This window comes from Anoplolepis gracilipes, chromosome 17 (assembly GCF_047496725.1).
Source record: "Anoplolepis gracilipes chromosome 17, ASM4749672v1, whole genome shotgun sequence".
Classification (NCBI taxonomy): Eukaryota; Metazoa; Arthropoda; class Insecta; order Hymenoptera; family Formicidae; genus Anoplolepis; species Anoplolepis gracilipes.
Genome location: NC_132986.1, coordinates 1,698,845 through 1,721,285, shown reverse-complemented (window position 1 = coordinate 1,721,285; position 22,441 = coordinate 1,698,845). Strand labels below are relative to the sequence as shown.

The 22,441-nt window shown below is 32.8% G+C and overlaps 2 protein-coding genes across 18 annotated transcripts in view; one reads left to right on the top strand and one right to left on the bottom strand.

Moving 5' to 3' along the window:
- The window catches only part of Rdgb (retinal degeneration B), a 32,909-nt gene extending 12,279 nt beyond the window's left edge, over window positions 1-20,630 (bottom strand). For 6 of the 16 annotated variants that reach the window (XR_012048299.1, XR_012048301.1, XR_012048298.1 and 3 more), the window contains exons 1-14: window positions 9,110-9,866; window positions 7,543-7,790; window positions 6,663-6,999; window positions 6,219-6,358; window positions 5,975-6,092; window positions 4,352-4,790; window positions 3,526-3,689; window positions 2,879-2,908; window positions 2,151-2,255; window positions 1,785-1,970; window positions 1,282-1,444; window positions 798-1,196; window positions 336-619; window positions 115-264 (exon numbers count right to left, since the gene is read on the bottom strand). Coding sequence is in view for 11 of the 16 variants with exons in the window: in XM_072908917.1 (XP_072765018.1) it covers window positions 115-264; window positions 336-619; window positions 798-1,196; window positions 1,282-1,444; window positions 1,785-1,970; window positions 2,151-2,255; window positions 2,879-2,908; window positions 3,526-3,689; window positions 4,352-4,790; window positions 5,975-6,092; window positions 6,219-6,358; window positions 6,663-6,999; window positions 7,543-7,620 (2,593 nt within the window). In the remaining 5 variants the exon portion in view is untranslated. Of the gene's footprint in view, window positions 1-114; window positions 265-335; window positions 620-797; window positions 1,197-1,281; window positions 1,445-1,784; window positions 1,971-2,150; window positions 2,256-2,878; window positions 2,909-3,525; window positions 3,690-4,351; window positions 4,791-5,974; window positions 6,093-6,218; window positions 6,359-6,662; window positions 7,000-7,542; window positions 7,791-9,109; window positions 9,867-20,477 lie in introns of those variants that run through there. The other 10 variants (XR_012048302.1, XM_072908915.1, XM_072908912.1 and 7 more) reach the window with 9 other exon arrangements.
- A 1,147-nt stretch (window positions 20,631-21,777) lies between these two features.
- The window catches only part of LOC140675257 (uncharacterized), a 31,594-nt gene continuing 30,930 nt past the window's right edge, over window positions 21,778-22,441 (top strand). Inside the window, exon 1 of one of the 2 annotated variants that reach the window (XM_072909539.1) lies at window positions 21,778-22,013. The gene's annotated coding sequence lies outside the window, so the exon portion shown is untranslated. Of the gene's footprint in view, window positions 22,014-22,107; window positions 22,128-22,441 lie in introns of those variants that run through there. The other variant, XM_072909540.1, reaches the window with a different exon arrangement.

Sequence of the window (22,441 nt, the reverse complement as noted above, 5' to 3'; positions counted from 1 at the left end):
AATTTACTTGCTTAGAAAAATTATTGCAATTTTAGAATTCAAGTTTCTATAAACAAGCTATTAACAATAGATGTTGCAGGTAAGTAGTGATGCGACAAACAATTTTTTACTTACAGGCAGACACCGCTTGTAAAGGAACATTATCGATAATGCCCGACATTGTACTTTGAATTGATATATCGGACAATCTTCTTAAATGCATTTGAATATTAGGAATGTTCAGACCGTCAGCAAACAGCTGCGGATTTGTCTGGATAGTTTCCACTGAAATCAAATTCACAAAAGGTTTGAATTTCGTTTCTTATTTCTTTGATTTGTAATTCTAATCAACTTACGCAAGTGATAAGGCTGACCGTTGCCAAGCGGATACTTTTGATATCGGGCGATATTGACTGGCGGGATCAACGAGAACCTCGCCGAGATTAAAGGTTCCAATCTCGCGGCTACGGGATCCGTGGGATGGAACAGATTGTACACTTGATTAACCAACGGCCTGGGTATGAAGCTATTCCTGTCGGTGGATGCAGTTTTTCTATAAGCGAGAACCAGCGACAGCGGACTGCCAAACGTAAAGAAGTCGCCTACTTCGAAGTCCAATTTGGTATGGTGTGGATTGTCGCTGTAAATAAATGCACCTTAATGAAAAATAATTAACACTTTCGCGATCATGAAATGTTCTATGTTTGCGTTGCTGTATCAAAGGTTTCAAATATTCTGACGTCAAATATTATCAATTCCCTTCCGATTCAAGTTTGGGCTTTTTTTAACGTTATTCGAAAAAGAATTTTGTCGCTCACCTCGTGCCAGAAGACCTTCTTCTAGGAGATGGCGCGGATAGATGCTTGGCGTCATCGGCATTACCGCCGTTGTCATTGCCCTGCTGACCGCTCTCCAAGATGCTGTTCTCGCTACTTTGCCTCGAATGCTGTGTCGCTCTGCTCAGAGCGTCGTAGGTCAGAATAGACCCTACCGAGTCGCCCACGAAGCAGATCTGTCCAGAGAAGCCTTTACCTTCCTCGCTCTTGATGAAATCGTGATAAACTTGATTGGCAGCCATCACTACGCGCGACACCGCGTCCTGATAGTCGGAACTTGAGCTCGCCAGCAGCGGAATTGCGCCAATCGGGATGGTGTCGTGTGTAACTTGCGGCGCATCCATACACGAAGGTGATACGTCGAAGCTGTACGGACTCAGACTGTGTAACAAAGTTATCATAGTTACATTATGGTAATTATAGTAACTGGTTCTAATAGAAACCACATTCAAATGTGACGTATTACCTTGACAAAATTCCAAGACCTTCGGTACAAATAGAAGGACAAGCGACAAATTTAACGGATACGTGTCCGACCATACTGGGATAATGCTGCCTCATTACGGATTCGAAAGCTCCGCGGAATGTTGTTATATCTGACTTTTTTGCAGTTAGATCGACATTCGCGTCTGGAATACAAAAATGTGATTTTATACATGTTCTATATATATATACATATATACATACATATACATATATATATATATATATATATATATATATATATTTAAGTTCCATGCCAATCGTCTATATAATAAAAATAAAAAAAAAGTAAAGAATCTTTAAAAACATATCAACATTTATAAATGAAAATAAAATGGATAATTTGCTTGAATTATACAAATGATATTTAAATTTCTAACTAAATATAAATACAATAACAAAATAATAATTTGTAAATAATAATATAATAACAATCTAAATATAATCCTCATCTTCTATATTAAAATAAAAAACTATATTACTTACCTAAAACACTGCCACCGTGTACTACGATGATTAGAACAGTAATTTTGCACGGTTGATGCGTAGGAGAATGCTGAGGGGATGTTGGACACGACACGTCAATACTGGCCGACGTGCGGATTTGTAGTCTCTTACTATTTCTCTCGCTGGCGACGCGCTGCAGGTATGAAGGCGAAAATATCGTGTCTTCTGCAAAATATAAAAGAAAATAAGACTCTCCAGTCGCCATATATATTAAACGCCATATAGAAGAACGATTAAGAATAAATAAAAAAAAAAAAAAAATATATATATATATATATATTTGCTCAATATTCCATCACTATTTTCGAAAAACAATTCAATAATAATATTTTTTAATATATTAACCTTGCTCGTTTGTCGCAGGTGGTGTTCGCACAGTCGTGTCGTCTCCTTCTGCTAGAAGATCCAAAGAACTCCATTTAGCTAATGAAGAGCTATCTTCAAAGTCCTCTGTATAATCAGAAACGTTAACGCTTATGCAATGCGTCTCTTCGATTAATCGCGAAATAGGACTTTCATAAGTAATAAAATATAGATTAGTAATGTTCAACAATCTACTCAATGCAATATTTTTAAGAGAAAAATTATGTCATAAGTATAAAATATAATTTTATAGCACGATCATAAAAATTATCTAATAATATATAATTTACGATATAAATTGAACTTTAATTGCGATCAAATTATACGAATTCTAGATTATATAGAAGAAGATATTATTCTATTTGATGCACAATATAAGTAGAGTAAAACTCTATCTAATGTATGCAAAACGAATCGATTTGTCAGCTGCTAGAGTAATTTTTTTTTTTTACTACGAGTAGAGCCATGCTGCTACATGCCATATGTGCAAATCTTTCGCGGATTCTAATCACATGCTCAATTATAATTGTTAATCAAAGGATGCACATTTTATATATGCACCAAACGACCCGATTTGTCGCATTGTCTACGTTTCTCGTATTTTAAAGTAAAGTCATTCTCTCTTTTTGCAGATATATCCTCAATATATGGAGTGACGTCCTTTCGCGATTTATCTCGCGCTTATTACTTAATCACTCTACGTGTCCTACCTTTGCGTATAACAGGTATAATGAACCCAGCTGCGGTATGGGATGCGACATAAAAAACAAAGAGGATAACACATAAAAACGCAGCACATGCTGTCCTATTTAACTTCAGTTATCTATGCATTATCTCGCAGAACACACTTCTTTCATATGAATTATTAACTAACATTATATCATAAGATCTATTAATATCATGAAATATAAATTGTAAAAAGTTTTTCAACGTAAAAGAATTATTTATTTATTCATTTAATACACACGTATTATACGAAAGACATTAGATTAATAAAAAAATGTCTTTACATGATGAATTTATAATCGATATTTCTCCTTGTAAAAATTTTCTCGAGATTATTATTTATTATTATTTATTTTTCACGTTAAATAATTTTATAACGTCGATATCAATGATTAATGTTCAAATATTGCTACATTCGATAGCTTTAAAAATATATCCGATAAGATCCCTCTCTTCCTTGCATTGTTTTCGAATTTGTATCAATGTATTAAAACACGTTACAACGGAAAGCAGTGTGCCACGAAATTATTATCTGGCTATCATTCATTTATGATGAATCGTGTGTCAAACGCTTCTCTCTAGATTATCACAGGCATGCTACACGCATGCGCGCGCGGAATAATAGTTTTACCTTGACAGTCGAAGAACTCGTCGTCGCTACCGGATTCGGATTCCCTAACGATGCTCTCCATCCTCCAGTTCGCGATCTGAATGTCGAAGTTTTTGTTGGCGTTCGGTGAGTGCAAATGCACATTATTTTTTCTCCACTCCTTCTTCGTATCGCTGGTCGCGGTTCTGTAACGTAGCTCCTTAATTAATTTCGGCGTAATTTGTAATTCTAATAATATAAAAACTCCAATACCACCCGCGTTAATAATAAATGCATTAATATTAATGACAATCATGTATGTCACTGTGTTATCAATCAAAATGCACTCCTTAGGTGCGACAGTTGAACAATTTCAAATTGAATATATCGATAGTTTCTGATAATTTTATCATATCTTATCATTTCAAAAGAGCAATGAGATCGGCGATTATATAAGACTGCTTGATATATAAAATAATCAACATGATATGAATACACTTTTATTAAAATCACACGGATCTTATTCGTTAATAGACGCCGAAAAAATACTATAAAAACATAATCAAATTAAATTTGCACCAAAATTATTTATCTCAAAAATTTAATCATTTAATACAATTAAAGAAAAATTCAAATTTATTTGTTTTTTTTTTTTTTTATATAAAATTATCTCCTTGCTAATTGTATCGTCATTTACTAGACACATACCCTATATATTTTTCTATATGTTACTAAATTTGTTTAAAATAATCAAAAACTGTCTAAAAAATTCACTGCTAGATTGATGATTTTAAAAATGAGATGTTGACGCGAGCGCAGTTATCATCTTATCGTAAGGAAAGCCGCGAGATTAATTGAATAATCTTACTTGATTTCGTTGAGGTCGACCGGTGAGTCTTCAGGGCTGATTTCGTTTTCAGAGCTGGCCGCGGTGTTAATGATGGGAATGTCGGATGGCTTCCTGAAGGACAGCGGACTCTGCGCCTCCTCCTTTTCAATGCTACCCAGGGTGGCTGCCAACGTCTTAGCGACGTCTGAATCCGGCGACGTCATTGAGGCGTTCGCCGTCACCGGGGTCGCTGGTGTCGTCGTCGTTATCGTCGTTGACGTCGTCGCCGTCTTCCTCTCTCGATTGTTGTCGTTCTCCTCGAGCTCTTCGTCCGTCGATTCGCCGAGTCCCATCTTGCGCTGCAACGCCAGCTGCGTCTGCCGTTCGATCTCCCTGATATCCTCCATCGTCAGACCGTTCCACTCGTCCTGCCAGGCCCAGGCCTGTCTGTGCGCCCGTACCATCGTCTTCCGCAGAGCTGGAATCGACCTTAATACGTCTCACGCACGGACGCACGGATGCGCCGGTTAAAATTAACCCTTTCGATCACGACCTCCTCTGTTGCGAGGAACGTTTCCAGCGGCAACGTTCGGTGCGCATAAAGCCGAGAGTAATAGCGAATCAATAAATAAATAACTCGTCTTGAATTATGATAATTCGAAAGTAAATCCTCTAATTATTGCAACAAATTTTCTTTCCTCAGCTTTCGAATGTTTAGGCCGACAGACAGCCTTTTCATCTGTAAATCTAAATTACCTAAATTAAAGCGTGATGACGTCAAGAAAATTAGAAAATGTGGAAAATCAAGAGCAAAATTGTAGTTCTAATAACATTGAATCATCTTTTAGTATATATATTTATATTATAGTTTATTTGGTTTTTAGTTTTTAATTTAAAGTACTCTCAATTTGAAAGAATTCTTTAACAGAGATCATGATCGAAAGATTTAACCTTTTAGTTGCCGGAGTTTTTACGTGACAGAAACTAAATCAAGTTAAACTTGTCAAATTTAATTCATCGTTATTCATAAAAAAACGAAAAAATGAATCAATATTTAAATTGCCATATACAGAATGTATCAGAGATCGTATAATTTTTTTAGCAAATTATGACATAACATTATTACTTTTTATAATTTTTCATTTTGTAATATTAAATATTCAATAATTGTATATATAAAATTGAAATCAAAATTCCATTGTAATCCCCACAATTAACTGAAAAATAAATAAATAATATAATAATATGTTTATAGTTATAATGCTGCCTCAGTACAAAATAAAATTCTTTTTAATTAATGTATCTATAATTGAAATACAACAAAATGCACGATTTCTGAAACATTTTGTACGTTGAAGGAAACTGTACTAATCTTTATAATACTACGAAAAAAAAAAAATACGTACTTATATTTTGGCAACGCTAAAGTTCTCTTAATTCTTTTATTAGAAAGAAAAGAGAACATGCGATATCTTTAAAACAATTTTACTTTATTTTTATTTTAGACAAGTATCCTTTCTAAACTATATAAGAGAGAGAAAAAGACTTGACGAAAAAATGACCTTTTATAAAAGATTAATTGTGTTAAAATGTAATTAAATTTTATGTCCGGCATCCAAAGGTCGAGAAAGGGCAGAGAGGTGAGCGTATTACAGTACTAACCTACGTCGTGTATGAACTTTTCTAATTTCGTTTGCATGCCCCAATAACGGAACTCTACTCGGCATAGCTTGTACGCACACATTAGTGACTTGCCCGATGGCGTTGGCTGTTGTTTTCCCTAAACGGCGAGAAAATTGCTAATGTATCAACGGTGAGACTACTTAAGCGGAGAAAGGTGTAAACTTTTTGAAAAAGATAATAGAAAGAGAGAAAGAGCGGAGAAAGAGAAAAGGGAGATTTATACTTCCACATCGGCCCAATAATCGTCCAGCCACGTGTCCTCCAGCGGGCCTCTTCCTGTCTTTTCCGACACGTATAACTTGGGATCCTCTTCCTTCACATAATCGGCCCCGTAAGGCTGATCCTTGACGATGTCGATCACATCTTATCAGAACGGATAGACGATTCAATCGGAATAAGAATGATAAAATTATGATAGTCGTCACATAACTTTATTAGGAGACATTGTTAAATATATGTCTAGAATGATCGGGAAGCCACTGACACTAAAATTTTAGTATCGATAAATAAGAAATACAATAATAATACTTTATCTGGTAATCGCCCAAGAATTTGACAAACACAATTTTTCATCATCGAAAAATATCACGCTCTTTTTTAAATTCAGCTTTTAGGTTACCAACAAAAGTTGGTGCTGTTAATTAATCTAATCTAATCTTCTCTTTACCTATAATCCTGTTTCTGTAATCACTGCCGCTAAGATTGAAGACGTTCTCCTGGTGACCATTGTCCGGGAAGTAGTAGGTCTCTATCTCGACAGAGAACTTCTCCACGAACGGGCACGTGTAGCGGGTCTTGGTATACGGATAGGCGTTCCATGCCTCTTCCTTGGCGATCAGTGCCGACTTGGGTAGCAGACTCTTGAACCAGCCTGGCAGATGACTGCCCACGTGATAGATCTTGTGCGTGTATTGGCCGTCACCACCTGGACCGTTGCTGTACGGCTCGTTTTCGATTATCTCCACACCGCTGCCAGCACCTTTGCTTTCCTCCCGTGATTTTTTCTGCGTGAATGATATCATACAGCGAACGATTATATCGATCACATCGTGAGGAGATACATCCGCTCGCCTTCTCGACCGCGTAAAAAATCTTCCTTATCTTTATCGGTGAGAGAAAAAAACAACCTTTCCCTTGCACGAGTGGAGTAAAAAATAGAACGAATGCAGAATATAATTACAGAATGAAGATAATTACTATTTACATTACTGAGAAGATGATGAATGAGGGAGAAGTTAAAGAAAAACGCGCGTTGTAATCTATTGATATAACTGATGTCTAATTTTGTATTCAATGTTTCTTTTTTCTTATCTTGAAGCACAAAATTAAACATATTCTGGAAAAGTTTTGCAAAAAATTATAATAAAAATATAATAAATTTAAGAAAATTAAAGAAAAAAAGAGAATTTCTATAGCTTTATGGTTTATTTGTTTGTCAAATGATTTTGCTAGATTTATAAAAAATATAAATTGATTAAATCCTGAATTTTTTTTCAAAGTACTAAAACTATTTATTATTCGTGACTAATATTAATCATGATAATTACCGCTATCATGTACAGCTGAGCGATTCGATACTCCTCTACCGTAAGAGGTAGTGGTATGCGATACTCCTTGATCAACATTTTATCGGCGCCTGTTCTGTATCACCCGTGCATCTTCGCAAAGAGCATTTCCCCTTCAAGGATACCGGACGCCGGAGTCGCGTACGACGTCTTCTCGACATCTCGAGAGATTTTTCTCAACGGAAATCGTAAGTAATATCTCCATTTTATGTCAGCACAGGTGAAATTTCCTGTAATAATAGAAAAAAAATATCTTTTCAATATCGCAATTTAAATTTACAATTTAAATTTAAATCATACAACTGCCATAATATGTAGATAATAATTTGACCTCTCGCTCTTTCCCGAAGGAACAATCTCTTATTGTTAGTAAAATCTCAACAATAGCGACATTTGAAAAACAGATTAAATCTTGAAATTTTTCGAATAATTGGACAAAAATTTAAAGAAAATAAAATATATAAGCATAAAGAAATAATTTTTTCTATTATCATATTTTCGTATAAAAATGTACTACTTAATTAATGCAATAAATCAAAAGTGAAATTATAATATTATTGAAACAGTCGTCTTTTAATCTTTTCTTGATCGAATATCTGCGATAATTTCTTTCCAATTTTCAAATTTACATCAATATATTATTTAATATCAAAGAAATGTTTAATATTGAAAATTAGAAAAAAGATAAACACAGTAAAGAGAATTTTCTTTATTATATTCAAACTGTTACTGTAAGTTTTTCTTATCGATAAATTAGGTTCTTTGACAGCGATCGTGTATTTGGTTACAGACTATTCGTCGTGGCATATAAATCACGTCGATTGTATTACACATACACTGTGCTCTTCTGTACTATATTACATCCTTCTCGATGTTTGCCATGCCAGAAAATATTTCGGTGCTTACTCATCGTTAAAAGTAGCCGTTAACAGTTCGAAAAATATATTGCAATCGAAGAATAAAAGATTCAAGTTTGTTGCCGACAAGCAATTGTAATCCTTAAACAATATCTGTTTATTTAGATACATCTCTAGCTATATAGATAGTATAATTAATAACATAATTAATAATATAATTGATAGTAAATACAAATGAAACAATATAAGGATAATATGTAGCGTCGAACAATACAAAGTATCATTATTATGCGTAAACGAGAGGACAAAAACGGTATATATCACCTCCAATCATAAAACATTAACAAAACTCCAATATTTTTAACATTTTAATATTTCTATCGCGAGAGATTATTACATGAAAAAATATTGTTCCGTAATAACTCGCTTTCGCGCGAAGCGGACAGATAGAAACAAGAACGTTACGAGCGAAATGTTTATTTATACATCAGCCTCAAGGGAACCTAAACTTTACATTGTGCCACGCGAAGAAATTAATGACTGTGACGATTGTAAAATCCACGCAAAGTCATACGAAATCGCTTTTATATATACATACGATTGAGAATTTTAATCGCCGCGCCATAAATTTCACAGATACATTCTTACTCGCATAAGAAACATATATATGAATGATAAAATGTCAAACATACCATTTAACATTCGACGTAGTTTTCGGAAGATATATTGTCAAACCTCTCGCTGAATCTCTTCGTCGAGATTCTGTGATATTTGCCTCCCAGAATTTTTCCGCGAAATTACGTGTATTTCACTCGCGAAAACTTTCAATCACGCTCACTGAATAAAATAATTAATCCTTCAATCAATACCTTCAACTTTGCCCCGTTCATTGCTTTTCACGTAGGGGAAAATAATCTCTTTAAACATCTCCAGAATCGATGACACGGTACAATAATACAGCTTTCATCAATCAAACTTTTTACTTCCTTTGTCAAAAAAATTTACATCTACAATAAACAGACAATGCAAATAAATGTTATTGTTTTGCGACGTTTATTGCAATTTTTTTCTTAAAGAGAAAAACGATATCATAACAACATAAAACTCAAATATTCATTGAAGCCTCGTAACGTTAGAAAATCAAAAAATAAGCTTTGTAGAATATATATATGTCGCAACCACAGTTGAAACACTTTTTTTACATTGCAAATTTATCTCTTAGATTAATGAAAACGTACGTCACTTTCTCGAAAAAGAGAGATTCATTAATTTAATTTACAATTCAATGTAAGAAAAAAGGGAAGAAGCAACGTCGAATGATAGGAACGATGTCAATGAAAATGGCGAGATCGCGATTAAAAAGTATCAGTGACAGAACGTTGGCGTGAAATGACATTTCGAGAGACACGCACGCGGTACGCACACGAACACGGCGACGCGCTGCCACCAACTGACCTGACGACGGAGCGACGGTGGAGGTTGCTCGATTGGCGGCGCGATCACGTCGTGCGACTCGTCGAACCCGCGAAATCGTCGCCGACCAATCGGAGGAGCTCGTAGTATCCCCGCGACGAGTTCACGCGGACAGGGCCGTAAATTAAACGGCGCCGATAAACGAACATGTGTTATTTCACGAGTGTAAGCTACGAGCGTTTTGTATGACAAATTGCATATGCGGTAGAAATTTTTTTGCATATTGATAAATAAAAAAAAAATTGTTCGGCTTCCTTAATCATTAAGAGATTAAAAAGAGACTTGTTGTCATTGAAAAATATCATATAATTTTATTTCGAATAAAATTTAAGTATAAATGTATAAACAAATTCTACGTACCCTGCATTAGTAAAGGAAATATATAAATATGCATATAAATCTCGTGTAAAAGGAGATAGAAGCAATCTTCAAAAAATCTATCCAAAAAATCTTATAATAATTCTCTCTGATATCATATATTGTATTAAAAATTAATTTAGCAGTTGTACGATTTACGATAAAAAGTAAACAAAAACACGATTTCGTACGTGTATCTTCAGAATAGCTGCTCGTATAGAGAATAGCGAATCGTAAAGAGATTCGGACAGCGTGAGACAATTCTGTCCGGATGATCTCTCGCGCCGTGTATCGATACGCCATACTAGATGTTGAAAGGTATCATTCCTAGATAATAGAGACGCGATACCGGAGATTGGTTGTTAGATAATAGAAATGTGACGCCGCGGGGTGGTTTAACTCGCCACTGCCCGGACACAACCACCGTCGTGGTCGCCTCCTCCGCCACCTCTCCCAGTCTATTGATCGTCCCTGAACAACCAAGAAGGCGCGAGACCAGCTGCATCCCACTCGCGATCTTCTCCCTCCAGCTAGCTAATAACCTCCTTTCCACCCCCGCGCGAGAAGGCGAGATCGAAAACGGCGCGCACGATCGTCTCCACCTTATACCCCCTTTCGGGGAGGTCTGTTGTCGCTCGTTCTCTGATTTCAGAGATACATATCTCGAAAGTATCTCGCGAAATTTATCTCATTTCGAGATTAAGTTCTATCTCGATCATTTTCCCCAATGACTTTTCCCCCCTCGCAAACTAAATATATCTTTCGAAATTAAAAATCGAGAGACCATTGTTGCCCAATAATTTAATCGGTTCGAATAATCTATATAATAATCTATAAAATATTTCGCAAAATAGTTGACGAATATAAGAAGGAAAGCAATAATTCAGACAAATAACACAATATGTTTTTATACAGAGACCTTTTTATTTTAAAACTTTTATGAGCAAAGTTCAAGCAACTATTTCTATAATAATTTTGAATAAACAAGTAACCTCGAATTATATGCTAAAGTTTATGAATTAACTATGTAATTGAGAAACTTGCTTATATGCAAATTTAATATTCACACATGATCTTTCTATTTCTTTCTCGTGCCGGCGAAGATTGATTAAAAATTAAAACGACTGCCGTATGTCGAGCAGATATTATATTCCTCTCATCCAACTGTCACCGGCAGGATCGTGCAGAATCACTTCGACTAATTGCCCGCTTTCTTGTAGAGCGGTTCATTCGGATCCTCGACTTCATAACCATCCGGAGATACTGGATTTTTTACGGGATTATGGAAAAGCGAGTGATTGCCATCGCCCCAAGGAAATGGCTGTTGAAAGAAATAGAAAAAAAAAATAAAAATAAAAATAAATGCAAATTTCCAAACTATATATTCATGGCTCGAATATTTTAAGATTATATTTTGATTGATTTATTATCTATTACGTACGCTTACGCAACTAAGGCAACGATAATAATTTGATAATTTCCTGAATTGAAAAAAATAAATCTGTTACATATGTAGAAATGAAAGATCGTATAAAATTTGTTTCTCTGTCATCTTTTTTTCTCGTTTCTTTTGTTGAAAAGTCCATGAAATATTTATATACGTACAATAGGAAATGTACAATTTAAAATATGAGCGAATTAGAGTAAATCGTGTGAAATCGTGGGTCTTCATTAATCGATAACAGAGATGACTGAGAAAATAGGTCTAGCTGTTGAAAACTATGTTGTGATAAACTGCTATAATATATACACGCGAATGAACGAATGAAAAATTTGCGTCGAGAAACTGTTCTCGTAAAATCTAAATTTGTATCCATTTCGTCAAATGTCAGGCAAAAAAGAAATAATAAATTATCCCAAGTTATGTATCCCTTAATTAATATATGCGATTTGTAATACATATATGAGTAACTTGCAGACAAAAAAAAATGATCTAAACGTGACAGGTGATTTGTTTATGAAAATGTCTCTTTACCCTTGTCATTCTTTAACAATTAAATTCTCGTCCGTAAAGTCGATTAAAGACAGTGTTGATAAAAATGGTGTTAAACCGAACCTTAGTCCGACGACACATGTATGGGAGATTGAGGAACGGTTCTCTCGGTTGCTTCCCTTTTTCTTTCTGTCGTGCATAAGTAATCGCCGACATGACCACGATCAGAGGCAACGCGACAAAGAGGGACAGCGTTCGCCAATAAGCGAGCTTGCGCGGATCTGTGATTTACAATGGCATTTAGGTATTATTTATTGCATGTACGATTAGCGATAAATTCCTCGACAAAGATTAAACTTCATTTATTCTGATAATAAACTGATTTCGTTTTATCCACTGAAACTTTTGGAAATGGATTTGTATTATTCATTCGTATTGTTCAATTATTCACTGTATTCTATGAATTAATTACACGAGATAGCAAAATGTAATGAATGTACTAGAGGACAAATTTAATTAATATTTGAAAAATTATTACTAATAATTAATTTTATTGAATGTATTCCAAATTTTAAAATACAAAAATACTAAAAATTTATTTGAATCTATAAGAAGATAAAAAAATTAATTGATAATAAAATAATTAATTACTTTTGATTCTCATTTAAAGTTTAGTAACATGCGTGTGTCTATAATATGTATTTGATTTATATGTTTCGAAAAAAAATTAATAATATTATTTCAGCTTTCGTATATTTATATACATACATGTACAGAAATGTATAGTAATTTGTAATCTTAGATTCTCTTTTTATACACGTAACTCTTAACTCTTCTTAGGCTCTTTTGTATTTATTTTCCATTTCGATATTAAATCCTTTGCAATTGTAATCTCACCGCATTTAAATTTCGGTTCATGGCCAGATTCACGATTTCAAGAATACATAAATGTATCACAAAAGTTTGAAATATGTAAAAAAGTTGGAAATATTCAAAGGAAAATTCGAGAAAAGTTCGAAATATTCAAAAAGAAGATGTGAAAAAATTGCCAATGTTACCGGCGTCTGGGTAACACGGTGTTGGACAAGGATGTGGCTTGAGACAAGGATCCTGTTCGAATGAAGGACACGGCGGACAAGGATCATCATCTTTGTTGATCGTCGAGGAAGAGCATGTCTCCGGTGTGGTTCGCGATTGACAGTCCTTCGATTTCTCGAACTGGCTAAACTTTCGAAAAAACGTCAAACACCACAAATCGGATAATCGCTTAGTACGAGCAAACAACGTCATGTCCTGTTTCGTATATCGTATTACGGATCTCGTTAAATAAGCCTTTAAAGTTGTTTGTCAATGAAATTTTTAAAAATTTAAAGATTAACCACAAACAAACTGTCTGAAGTCAATGCAAGAATTTTCGCGATAATCGATTAATATTTACAATAATTTCGAAAAAGAACAGAAGAATAATAACAAATGAATAACAAATTTCTGAAAGTTCAGATAATGCTGATAAATAATTATCTAATTGCAATTAAAGTTAAGCCTGCTTTACTTTCTTCATCTTTAAATGTTTTCCATATTATTACGCGAAATTACGTAAAATTGTAAATAGAATTCTGTTTCAAATTTTGTCGCAAACTATAGAGCGTTTAACAATAAGTGAGAAAGCTTTAGTCTTAAATATTATAAAAAAATGTTATGTTTAAAATATATAAATTTTATCACAGGAATACAGAACTTGGATTTAGCGTATATGATTATATTCGGGTAACAGTTAATGCAGTTATAAATAATTTTTTAGCCACAAAATTCTGAAAACAATACATTTTAGTGTTCGCATGCATCTGAGAAGACGTCGAAGAGAACGGGTTAAGTTTAGGTTTTCCGATGAGATGAGATTAATAGCAGAGTGCACTTAAGCACGAAGAGACGACACGCTTACGAAACGAGTGCATTGCGCGATAACGGGGAAATGTCGTTTAATCCGCGCTTTATCGACGCGCCACTATGTCTGGGCCAGCCGGAAGCTTCGTAAACAGTCGATCCTGTCACCTGCATATCGCAATTCTCGTGAAAGATATTTCCCTCTTGTGTCCCATTCCTCTCGGATCAAGTATTTTCTTGAAAGTATTTTCTCGCACGCGAAAAATTCTCATTCCTTGAAAACATATTTTTATCTGCATAACGTTAATAAAAATAACAGTACAATTTATTATATTATTTACTCGAGATCAATATTCAGGCATATATGGAGCGTATAATATAATATATTTGTAATTATGTTTTTGATTTTTCGTTAGCAAAAAAATGTTGAGACAACATTTTCAAGTTATTAATTGAGAAAAATTAATTTTTCACAAACTTTGTAGAATCAAAACATTAACAAAAACTATCTTTCTTTTATTAAATTCAAGTGATATTTACTTTTAAAAAATTTAAATTTAAAGCTTACAACTTACAAAGATAAATAGATACAATAGGAAAAAATTGCAAAAAATTTTTTGTTAAAAAAAATCAACTTTAAATTGATTAAAGAATCTACTACTGAAACGATAATTGACAATTTTTATAGACATTTTATATATAATATTGTATAAATAATCCAAAGATAATATAATATAATAAAAGAAGATTTTATATATTGTTCAAAAAATCAAGAAAAATAATTGGAATCTATTTAATTCTATTCGCAATATCCGACACCAAAAATGCACGTTGCGATGCCCTTCTTCGCTTCTGTAAAAAAAACTTAAATGTGTAAAGTGATTGTGAGAGAAAACAATTGTTTGCAAGCGGACAAAAAAGTTGCGTTTTTAATTTTTGGACGGTATTTTTAATTATGCCTCTCTTTCGAAAAGATGTTGCAAATGTCTGTCTGTCTTTCTTATCAACTACAACGGGATTTCGAAATTCAATAGAATAGAGCACCGGTAATGCTTGTCGGTTTAACGTTTGACCTTTCACGAGACAAGAAGAAAAAGTGCAGCTGTATGTATTTGTGTATAATGTGATTAGTTATATTATGTATTCTGGGTTATTAATGCAATAATTGCGCGCGAAAATATCAAAAGGGCTCTGAACGCATCGTTGACGAGACGGATCGTTAAGATTATTATTAATAACCGCGACAGACACGGAGAGAGGTTTCTTTTTCCGGACAAACGGGCTCTTTCTCTTGACTTATATATGTATACGACTGCTAGAAATGTATTATGCAATTTTTATGCAAGATTCAAATATTTTCGGTCTCTCTCTCTCTGACGCATTTGTTAGCATCGACTATACATACGGATTTACGATCAACATTCGACTAAACTTTATTGTAAATTTGATTTTCGAATGGAAATTCTTATCATGAATTATGCATTTCTATGTCACGTTGACAGAATTGTCCGCCTCATCGTCGTTTATCCATTTCATGGATAAATATGCGTGAATATAAACAAATGCTCCCTCCCAGCAAATAAATAATTCTTACAGCATACGATCGAGTTTGAGAGTTCGTGTTTCAACATTTTCTAAACAAGATGTAAGATTTTTCCAACTTGTTTTCGTTTCTCGGATGATAGCGAATTATCATCCGCGGACGAGCAAAAACAACGCCGTTGGATTCACACGGGATTGCTTCCAGGGGTACACCGATGTGACTTGCGCGGTAACCTTTGACATTTCGAAAGGGCGGGTCGAAGTCTCCTTTTCACCCTCTGAGGATAGACACCCGTCCCCCGGTGACCCAACATCCGGCCGAAATGTGTACGGCGCATAAAAGATCCATGTTGTAATTTGCAAGTTACAAATGAGTTTCGATCTCGTCTTCGTAAAAACTTTACGTGCAAGACTTTGTTAATCTTGTCTTTACTTCCTTCCGTCTGATTCTTTTTTCAGGAACTCGAGTGTAACCTTCCGGGCATTCTCGTCGTCGCGGCGAACATTTGTGATATTCGTGATAATAAAAGAATAAAAAATGAACAAAGCGCAGAATAAATGTTTAAAGTGTACGTTACGATTTCGTATAACGCAAGATAAATATATATGCCTCTTCTATTTCTTATTGTTAGAATCTTTTAGAAAATAAGTTGCACTGATTAGTGTAATAGAAAAAATGTTTTTAACTAGAAACTTGCATATTTTAGTTATGTTTAAAAATTGTTTTTCCATGGAACTGAATATAGAACGTTTGAAAATAGGCATGGTTAGTAAATAGGACAACATTCTTTCCTTTATTGAAAACTGAAAGCATTTTTCCATTAAAATTTAATGATCATATTTTTTCACCATTTTAAAAAATGTATCGTTAAATATCGCGAGACAAAAATGTTCTAAATTAAAATTCTATTAATATAGAATATATTTAATTTTGCTATGTATTTACATTCCTTTCGATCGAAAATTTTGTTATTGCTTATCAATTAATAAGTAAATATATTACAATTAAAGTATAATCTTAATGTTTTGTCAAAAAATTTAATATTTTTTGCAAGAAAAGCATGGCATTACATCAATATATACGCGCATTACAGGTATTACATCCTATATAGAAACAAGAATAAATTGGCTAAATCAAAAACTATTAACTGAATCTGATAGATCAGTATAATCAACAATGCGCAGACTCAAGAGCCTGTGAAATTCCAAGATTCTTTAAGACAATGAATTCTGAGAGAATAAGAAATTCCTGGCTTTGAAAGTAGAAAAAAATTCTATAAATTTTAAAGACTATAAATTTTAATAATTATATAAGTAAAAATGTAAAAATTGCCAAGTGTTTCAATTATAAAAAATCTTTTCAAATAAAAAAATAGAAACAAAAATTTGCAAAATTAAGAATTTAGGAAGATAGTTTGCGAGAACGTAAGATTCATTATCAATCTTAAATTTGTGACATTCAATTGTCAAGTTTTTGTTTCAAAGGCAAACAAAGGCCACTGAGGGAAGGTAAACCTCGTGTCGATATTTAATTATCACCGTTTATCGTAGTTCATCGTTCACATCCGCGAACCTAATTGCATCCCTCGGCACGCGAAACTCCGAGATCGTGATGTATATATGAAGCATATACTTCCACAATAATTACAATACATAAAACTGTAACTAGCTTGCTCTAACACATAATTAGATAATTGATCTAAACAAAGCTATTAAATTACCGCCTTTTCTGTTGACATTCCGCTAAAAATTTTTCTATATGTATATTTCTATATGTATGTTGCGAAAAATCTTTTTTTTCTGAACTGGATGTTGCATGATAATTATGTCTTTATTTATATTTTTCTTTTGAAACTAAAAAAATATAGCGTATGAGATATAAATACACATATTATATAAATATATTATAAAAGAAAAATTTGTTAACGTTAACAGAAATAAATAAAATATTCTAAACATGATTAAATATCTTTTAACAATAGTTTTTTTGTTCAGTTTAGCATTGATTTTTCCTCATAAAAAATATCAAACAAATAAAAGGATCATTTTTTGGAAATTTGCAAAGGTTATAGCCGAATAAGCAAACTAAAAATGCCCCCAACGAGTTTTCAAATAACATTTAGCCTGTCATGTCCCCACTGTAAAAAAAATGTTCTCAAAATTTCAACTCCCTAACTCTACTATTTTCTGAGTTATCGAGAAAAATGTCATTTTTAGTTTTTATTTTTCTTTTCTGTAAATATTGGAGATGATCCCATATCGATATTTTTCTGAATATTTATCAACAAAGGACACAAAAAAAATATTTTTTTATTAATCTCGAATAAAAGCTCGTTTTTTAAAGAAAGATTGAAATTAAGAAATGGTTTTTTTAACATGTTCCTTTCGCGGTTCAATCATAGAATATTCTCTAAAAGTTTGATGATTGAACCTCGAAAGAAACATGTTAAAAAGGTCATTTCTTAATTTTAATCTTTCTTAAAAAATTGAGTTTTTATTTGAGATTAATAAAAAAATATTTTTTTTGTGTCTTTCGTTGATAAATATTCAGAAAAACATCGATATGGGATTATCTCAAATATTTATAGAAAAGAAAAATAAAAATTGAAAATGACACTTTTCTCGATATCTCAGGAAATGATAAAGAAGGAGCTGAAATTTTGAGGAAAATTATTTTTTTACAATTAGGAAATGACAGGCCTGATATTATTTAAAAACTCGTCGGGGGCACTTTTTATATACTTATCCGGCTATAGTCTTTCCAAATTTTCCATTACATATCCTTGTAACTAAATCTCAAATTAAAATTCTATTCAAGTAAACTCCATCTAAAATTAATTTAAATAAAGAATCTAGCTTCCTTAATCTTTTAATTTCACAAAGTTTGTATATAATAGCTTGTAAAAATTCCCTTTTTTCAATCGCTTATAACGTGGAGATTATTATAGTTCGATATTTTCGCTGAAAAAAAAATTACCTCCCAAGAAATAGAAATAAGAAAAGAAATCCCATATTCTTTTTATTCTGAAACATCTCATATGTTTCTGCTAAGGAGCTTTCATCTGGCCGAAAATTGGGACGAGCCTATACAGACTTAATCGATTTTTCAAATGTTTGACGTCACTCATGACGTCTCTTAAAGAGAGATGGAAACAGAGAAAGAGAAAGAGAGAATTAAAGTTCGCTATCGTTCAACTGAAGTGTCAACATTGTAATGTTCTCTACTTTCGCCGACGTCAGTAACAGAGGAACAATAATAAAATATATAAGTACAGTTATATATTTAGATGAACATCATGAATTTGACATTTTCCACAAAAGAAATATTAATCGTAAATGTCAAAATGTTCGTTTCGATAGCGGAAAGCGAAAAGCGAGAAGCGTGGTTATATGTGACTGAACAATGTTTATTTCCAAAATAGCAGAGTATTAATATCTGATAAAAATATTCTTCGAGTAAATTGTTTAAATTTTGTATTTTTCAAGATAAAATAAAAATTGTGATTAATTATAAAAAATATATGAGTCTGTAATTTCTATATCTGATCTACTAATCCGTCACTGTGGTAAAATTATTATTTCTATACTAATAATAGTTCTACAAATTGTATTTATCAAATGTCTTGATTAAACAATAATTAATTTTTATTGATAAAATTAAAAACATTGTACAATATTATTTAATAGGAAAGTTATTCAAATAAAGACAAAATAATATCAAATATTAAGTATTTAATTATAACATCAAAAAAGCATATGCATAATTTATACAACAAAAGCATTTGAATAATAATTTGAATGAATATATAAAATAATGTAAAGTTATTTGTGAATTATATAAAACAAAATATTTTTTAATAATTATTTTTAAAGTTGTTAAGTCATAAAAATTATTGTCTAGATTTTTTATTTAAAAATTTTTTAATTTTATGAATTTGTAAAAAATCAAAATTGTCAAACAAATAACCTATGAATCTAAATCCATCGTCAATATTACAACTATTATTTTTATAAAATGATTAAAAGATAAAAAAATCTATGTCCTCAAAAATATGTAAATATAATATATAGTTCAACAGATCCTATAGAATTCATGAAACCAAATGAGCAAATCTATGAATATATAGAATCCGACAATCCACGTATTAATCATCCGGAATATATGCAAAAGCATTATACAAGTAATCTATAAAGAGATATGATTATAAATCATCAACATTGTCTCGTATGTAAATTGTCTTTTATTTAAATATGTTTTATAAATTGTGAGTAAATCTACTCTTCTGCTTATCCATAATTCTGTTTGATATATTGTATAAAATATCTATCAAACACACAAAATATTTTCAAACAATTGGAAAGATTCTTCTTATTAAATCTGTTGATTTGCAAAATACGGTATTAACTTAAACATGTCATGTATTAAACCTATATTTATAAGATCTCGAACATTCTAAAACCTTGAAACAGCTAATTTTAATCATAAAAAATTATTTTAGCTTATTAATCTTCCTCCTACTTTATATTAACAATAATATTATAAAAAGTTTTTTATAGCTCTATTATATTATTAGATTTTACACGCGGCTATATCGCAGAGATAAAAATATATAATAAATAATAATTATGAATTTCTCCCTCTCCTTCTTTTTTTCTTCAATATTCCTTATAAGAGCATCTTTTACTCTATTCCTTTTTTCAGTGCTGTCTATAATCATCGAACGCATCGAATCTACATGGAGAACACGGATTACCAAATTGCTCGTTTCACGCCGTTTCTTTCGTAATATCTGGTTGACAATTTCCTGCCGCTCGCGCCAAGAAAGTACGCAGTCGATTTATCGAAACACGCTGATCGATCGCCAACTTACCAATTCACCAATTAAGCTTTCCAAGTGAATCTGACAATCTTTAGGAATCCACTCGCGAGGTTTACATGATCACACGCGACGACGATCGTCTATCCGCAGGGTGTTCCCCGGCATCTTTACGCGACGACTCCTCGGACTCCGTCAAGGCGAGCCCGGAATGTCATCTCGGTTGATAAAGCAGCTCTTCCGGCGCGTGCGCCTTTGTGATTAGAAACGCATTACCGTATCTAGTTTCTTCCTATCATTCGCTCCTAAAGAAGATATCTCCGAGATATTCGGATTTTTTTAATTCTGTAGAATTTTTTCATTTCCGAAGATCTCAAGACCCTTGTCTTTGCATCTTTACTTTTACTTTCGCCTAATTTTGCATCTTTAGCAATCTTATAATTCTTGTGTTTTCCAAAATTATAATATATTTTTTTATGTACGCATAATTTTTTGCGCGTATACACATATATATATATATATATATATATATATATATATATATATATATATTTGCTAGTAATACAATAAATTGCAAATTTCTTGACAAATTTAGGAATAAATTTGACATTAGCCTTTTTTTGCAATATTCTCAGTTATAGATAACTTAAAAATCACTCTTCAAGCTGAAATTTTGTAATAAAAAGATGTAGAATTACATTAATGCATGTGCATGTAATGCCGCGTTTTCACAACGCAGATGTTCGTGGACAACTTCGACGATTGAACGGCCAATGATAATTCACTGCGTATGCAGATCGCACGGAAAATTAACTGCTTCATTTCAAGCTTGTCTTTAAAAGCTCTTCAATCTTAAAGCGGAAGAATTCAAAAAATAGAGATTCTTTTAGAGTAAGCATTTGAAAATGGTTCGTACAAATTTATTTCTTAATAAAATTGTATTTTATTCGTAAAAGAACATCACAAATTTCTTTTTTTCCTCAAATTTATTTAGATTTATTCCTTTATACTTCGAGCATTGATCTGCGATTCAATTGACTTTTTAAAAGTTTCTGAGAAAAAAAAAAATTTTATTTATATCATTTTTGTAACTTCAAAATTATCAATTTCGCGACATTTTTACCCAGGAACAATCGAATATAAATTACTTAAGAAACGTTCTAAGATCTGAAACATTCCTTGATTGACTAATATTAGTAATTACGTTGCCAACAAGCTTATGTCTATAAAACGGAGACAGAAAATGAAGATGAAAAAAGACAAACTCGAAAGCAACATTATAAACTAGTTACGTCACTGATCGTCTGTGGTCTCGTAACACGTCGTCATAGTGAAAATCCGCCAGTTACAACGGGGTTACACGGGGGAGCGCACGTCACGTTCCTCGGTGATACAACGAGCCGGTACGAGAAATCTTCGATCCGAAGCGTTGAAAGAAAGCCACCGGAAGAAGAAGTAGCAAACGTCTCTCGGGGAGAATACGATTCCTGGCCGCTTTCCGGTGTGCGAAAACCGGAGCGGAATCGAAGCGGCGCAGCGTGTGGAGGCAGAACAGAGCAGCACGCACCTAATCGATCCTCGGCGACGCAGGTAAATCCCGGGACGTCCTTATTCTTGTAACGCGAGGAAAATCGCGATACTTCGGTATTTTATCCAAAGAAAGGAAAAAAAGAATCGGCGAAGAGATCGCAAAAAACGAGAGAGGTAAGAAATGTGGAAGGGGTGCAGATTTTTCTCGACAGCTATTTTTCAATTAATTCTTGCGAATATCAAGAAGAAGATTATGACATAAATTTTGCATCTTTTTTTTTATACTTTTTAATAATGTAAAAATAGGCCTATGATATTTTAATATATACTTACTTGAACCGAGGAAACCGGCAAAAAAAAAAATCAGAAAAATACATAGGATTCCAAATGCAGAAGTCAAGAATTTGGAGATATAAGCTTCTTTAAAAAAAATATGACAGAAAAATTTAGTAAGTCTCTATTAATGATGAGTTTTCTGTCAAAATAAA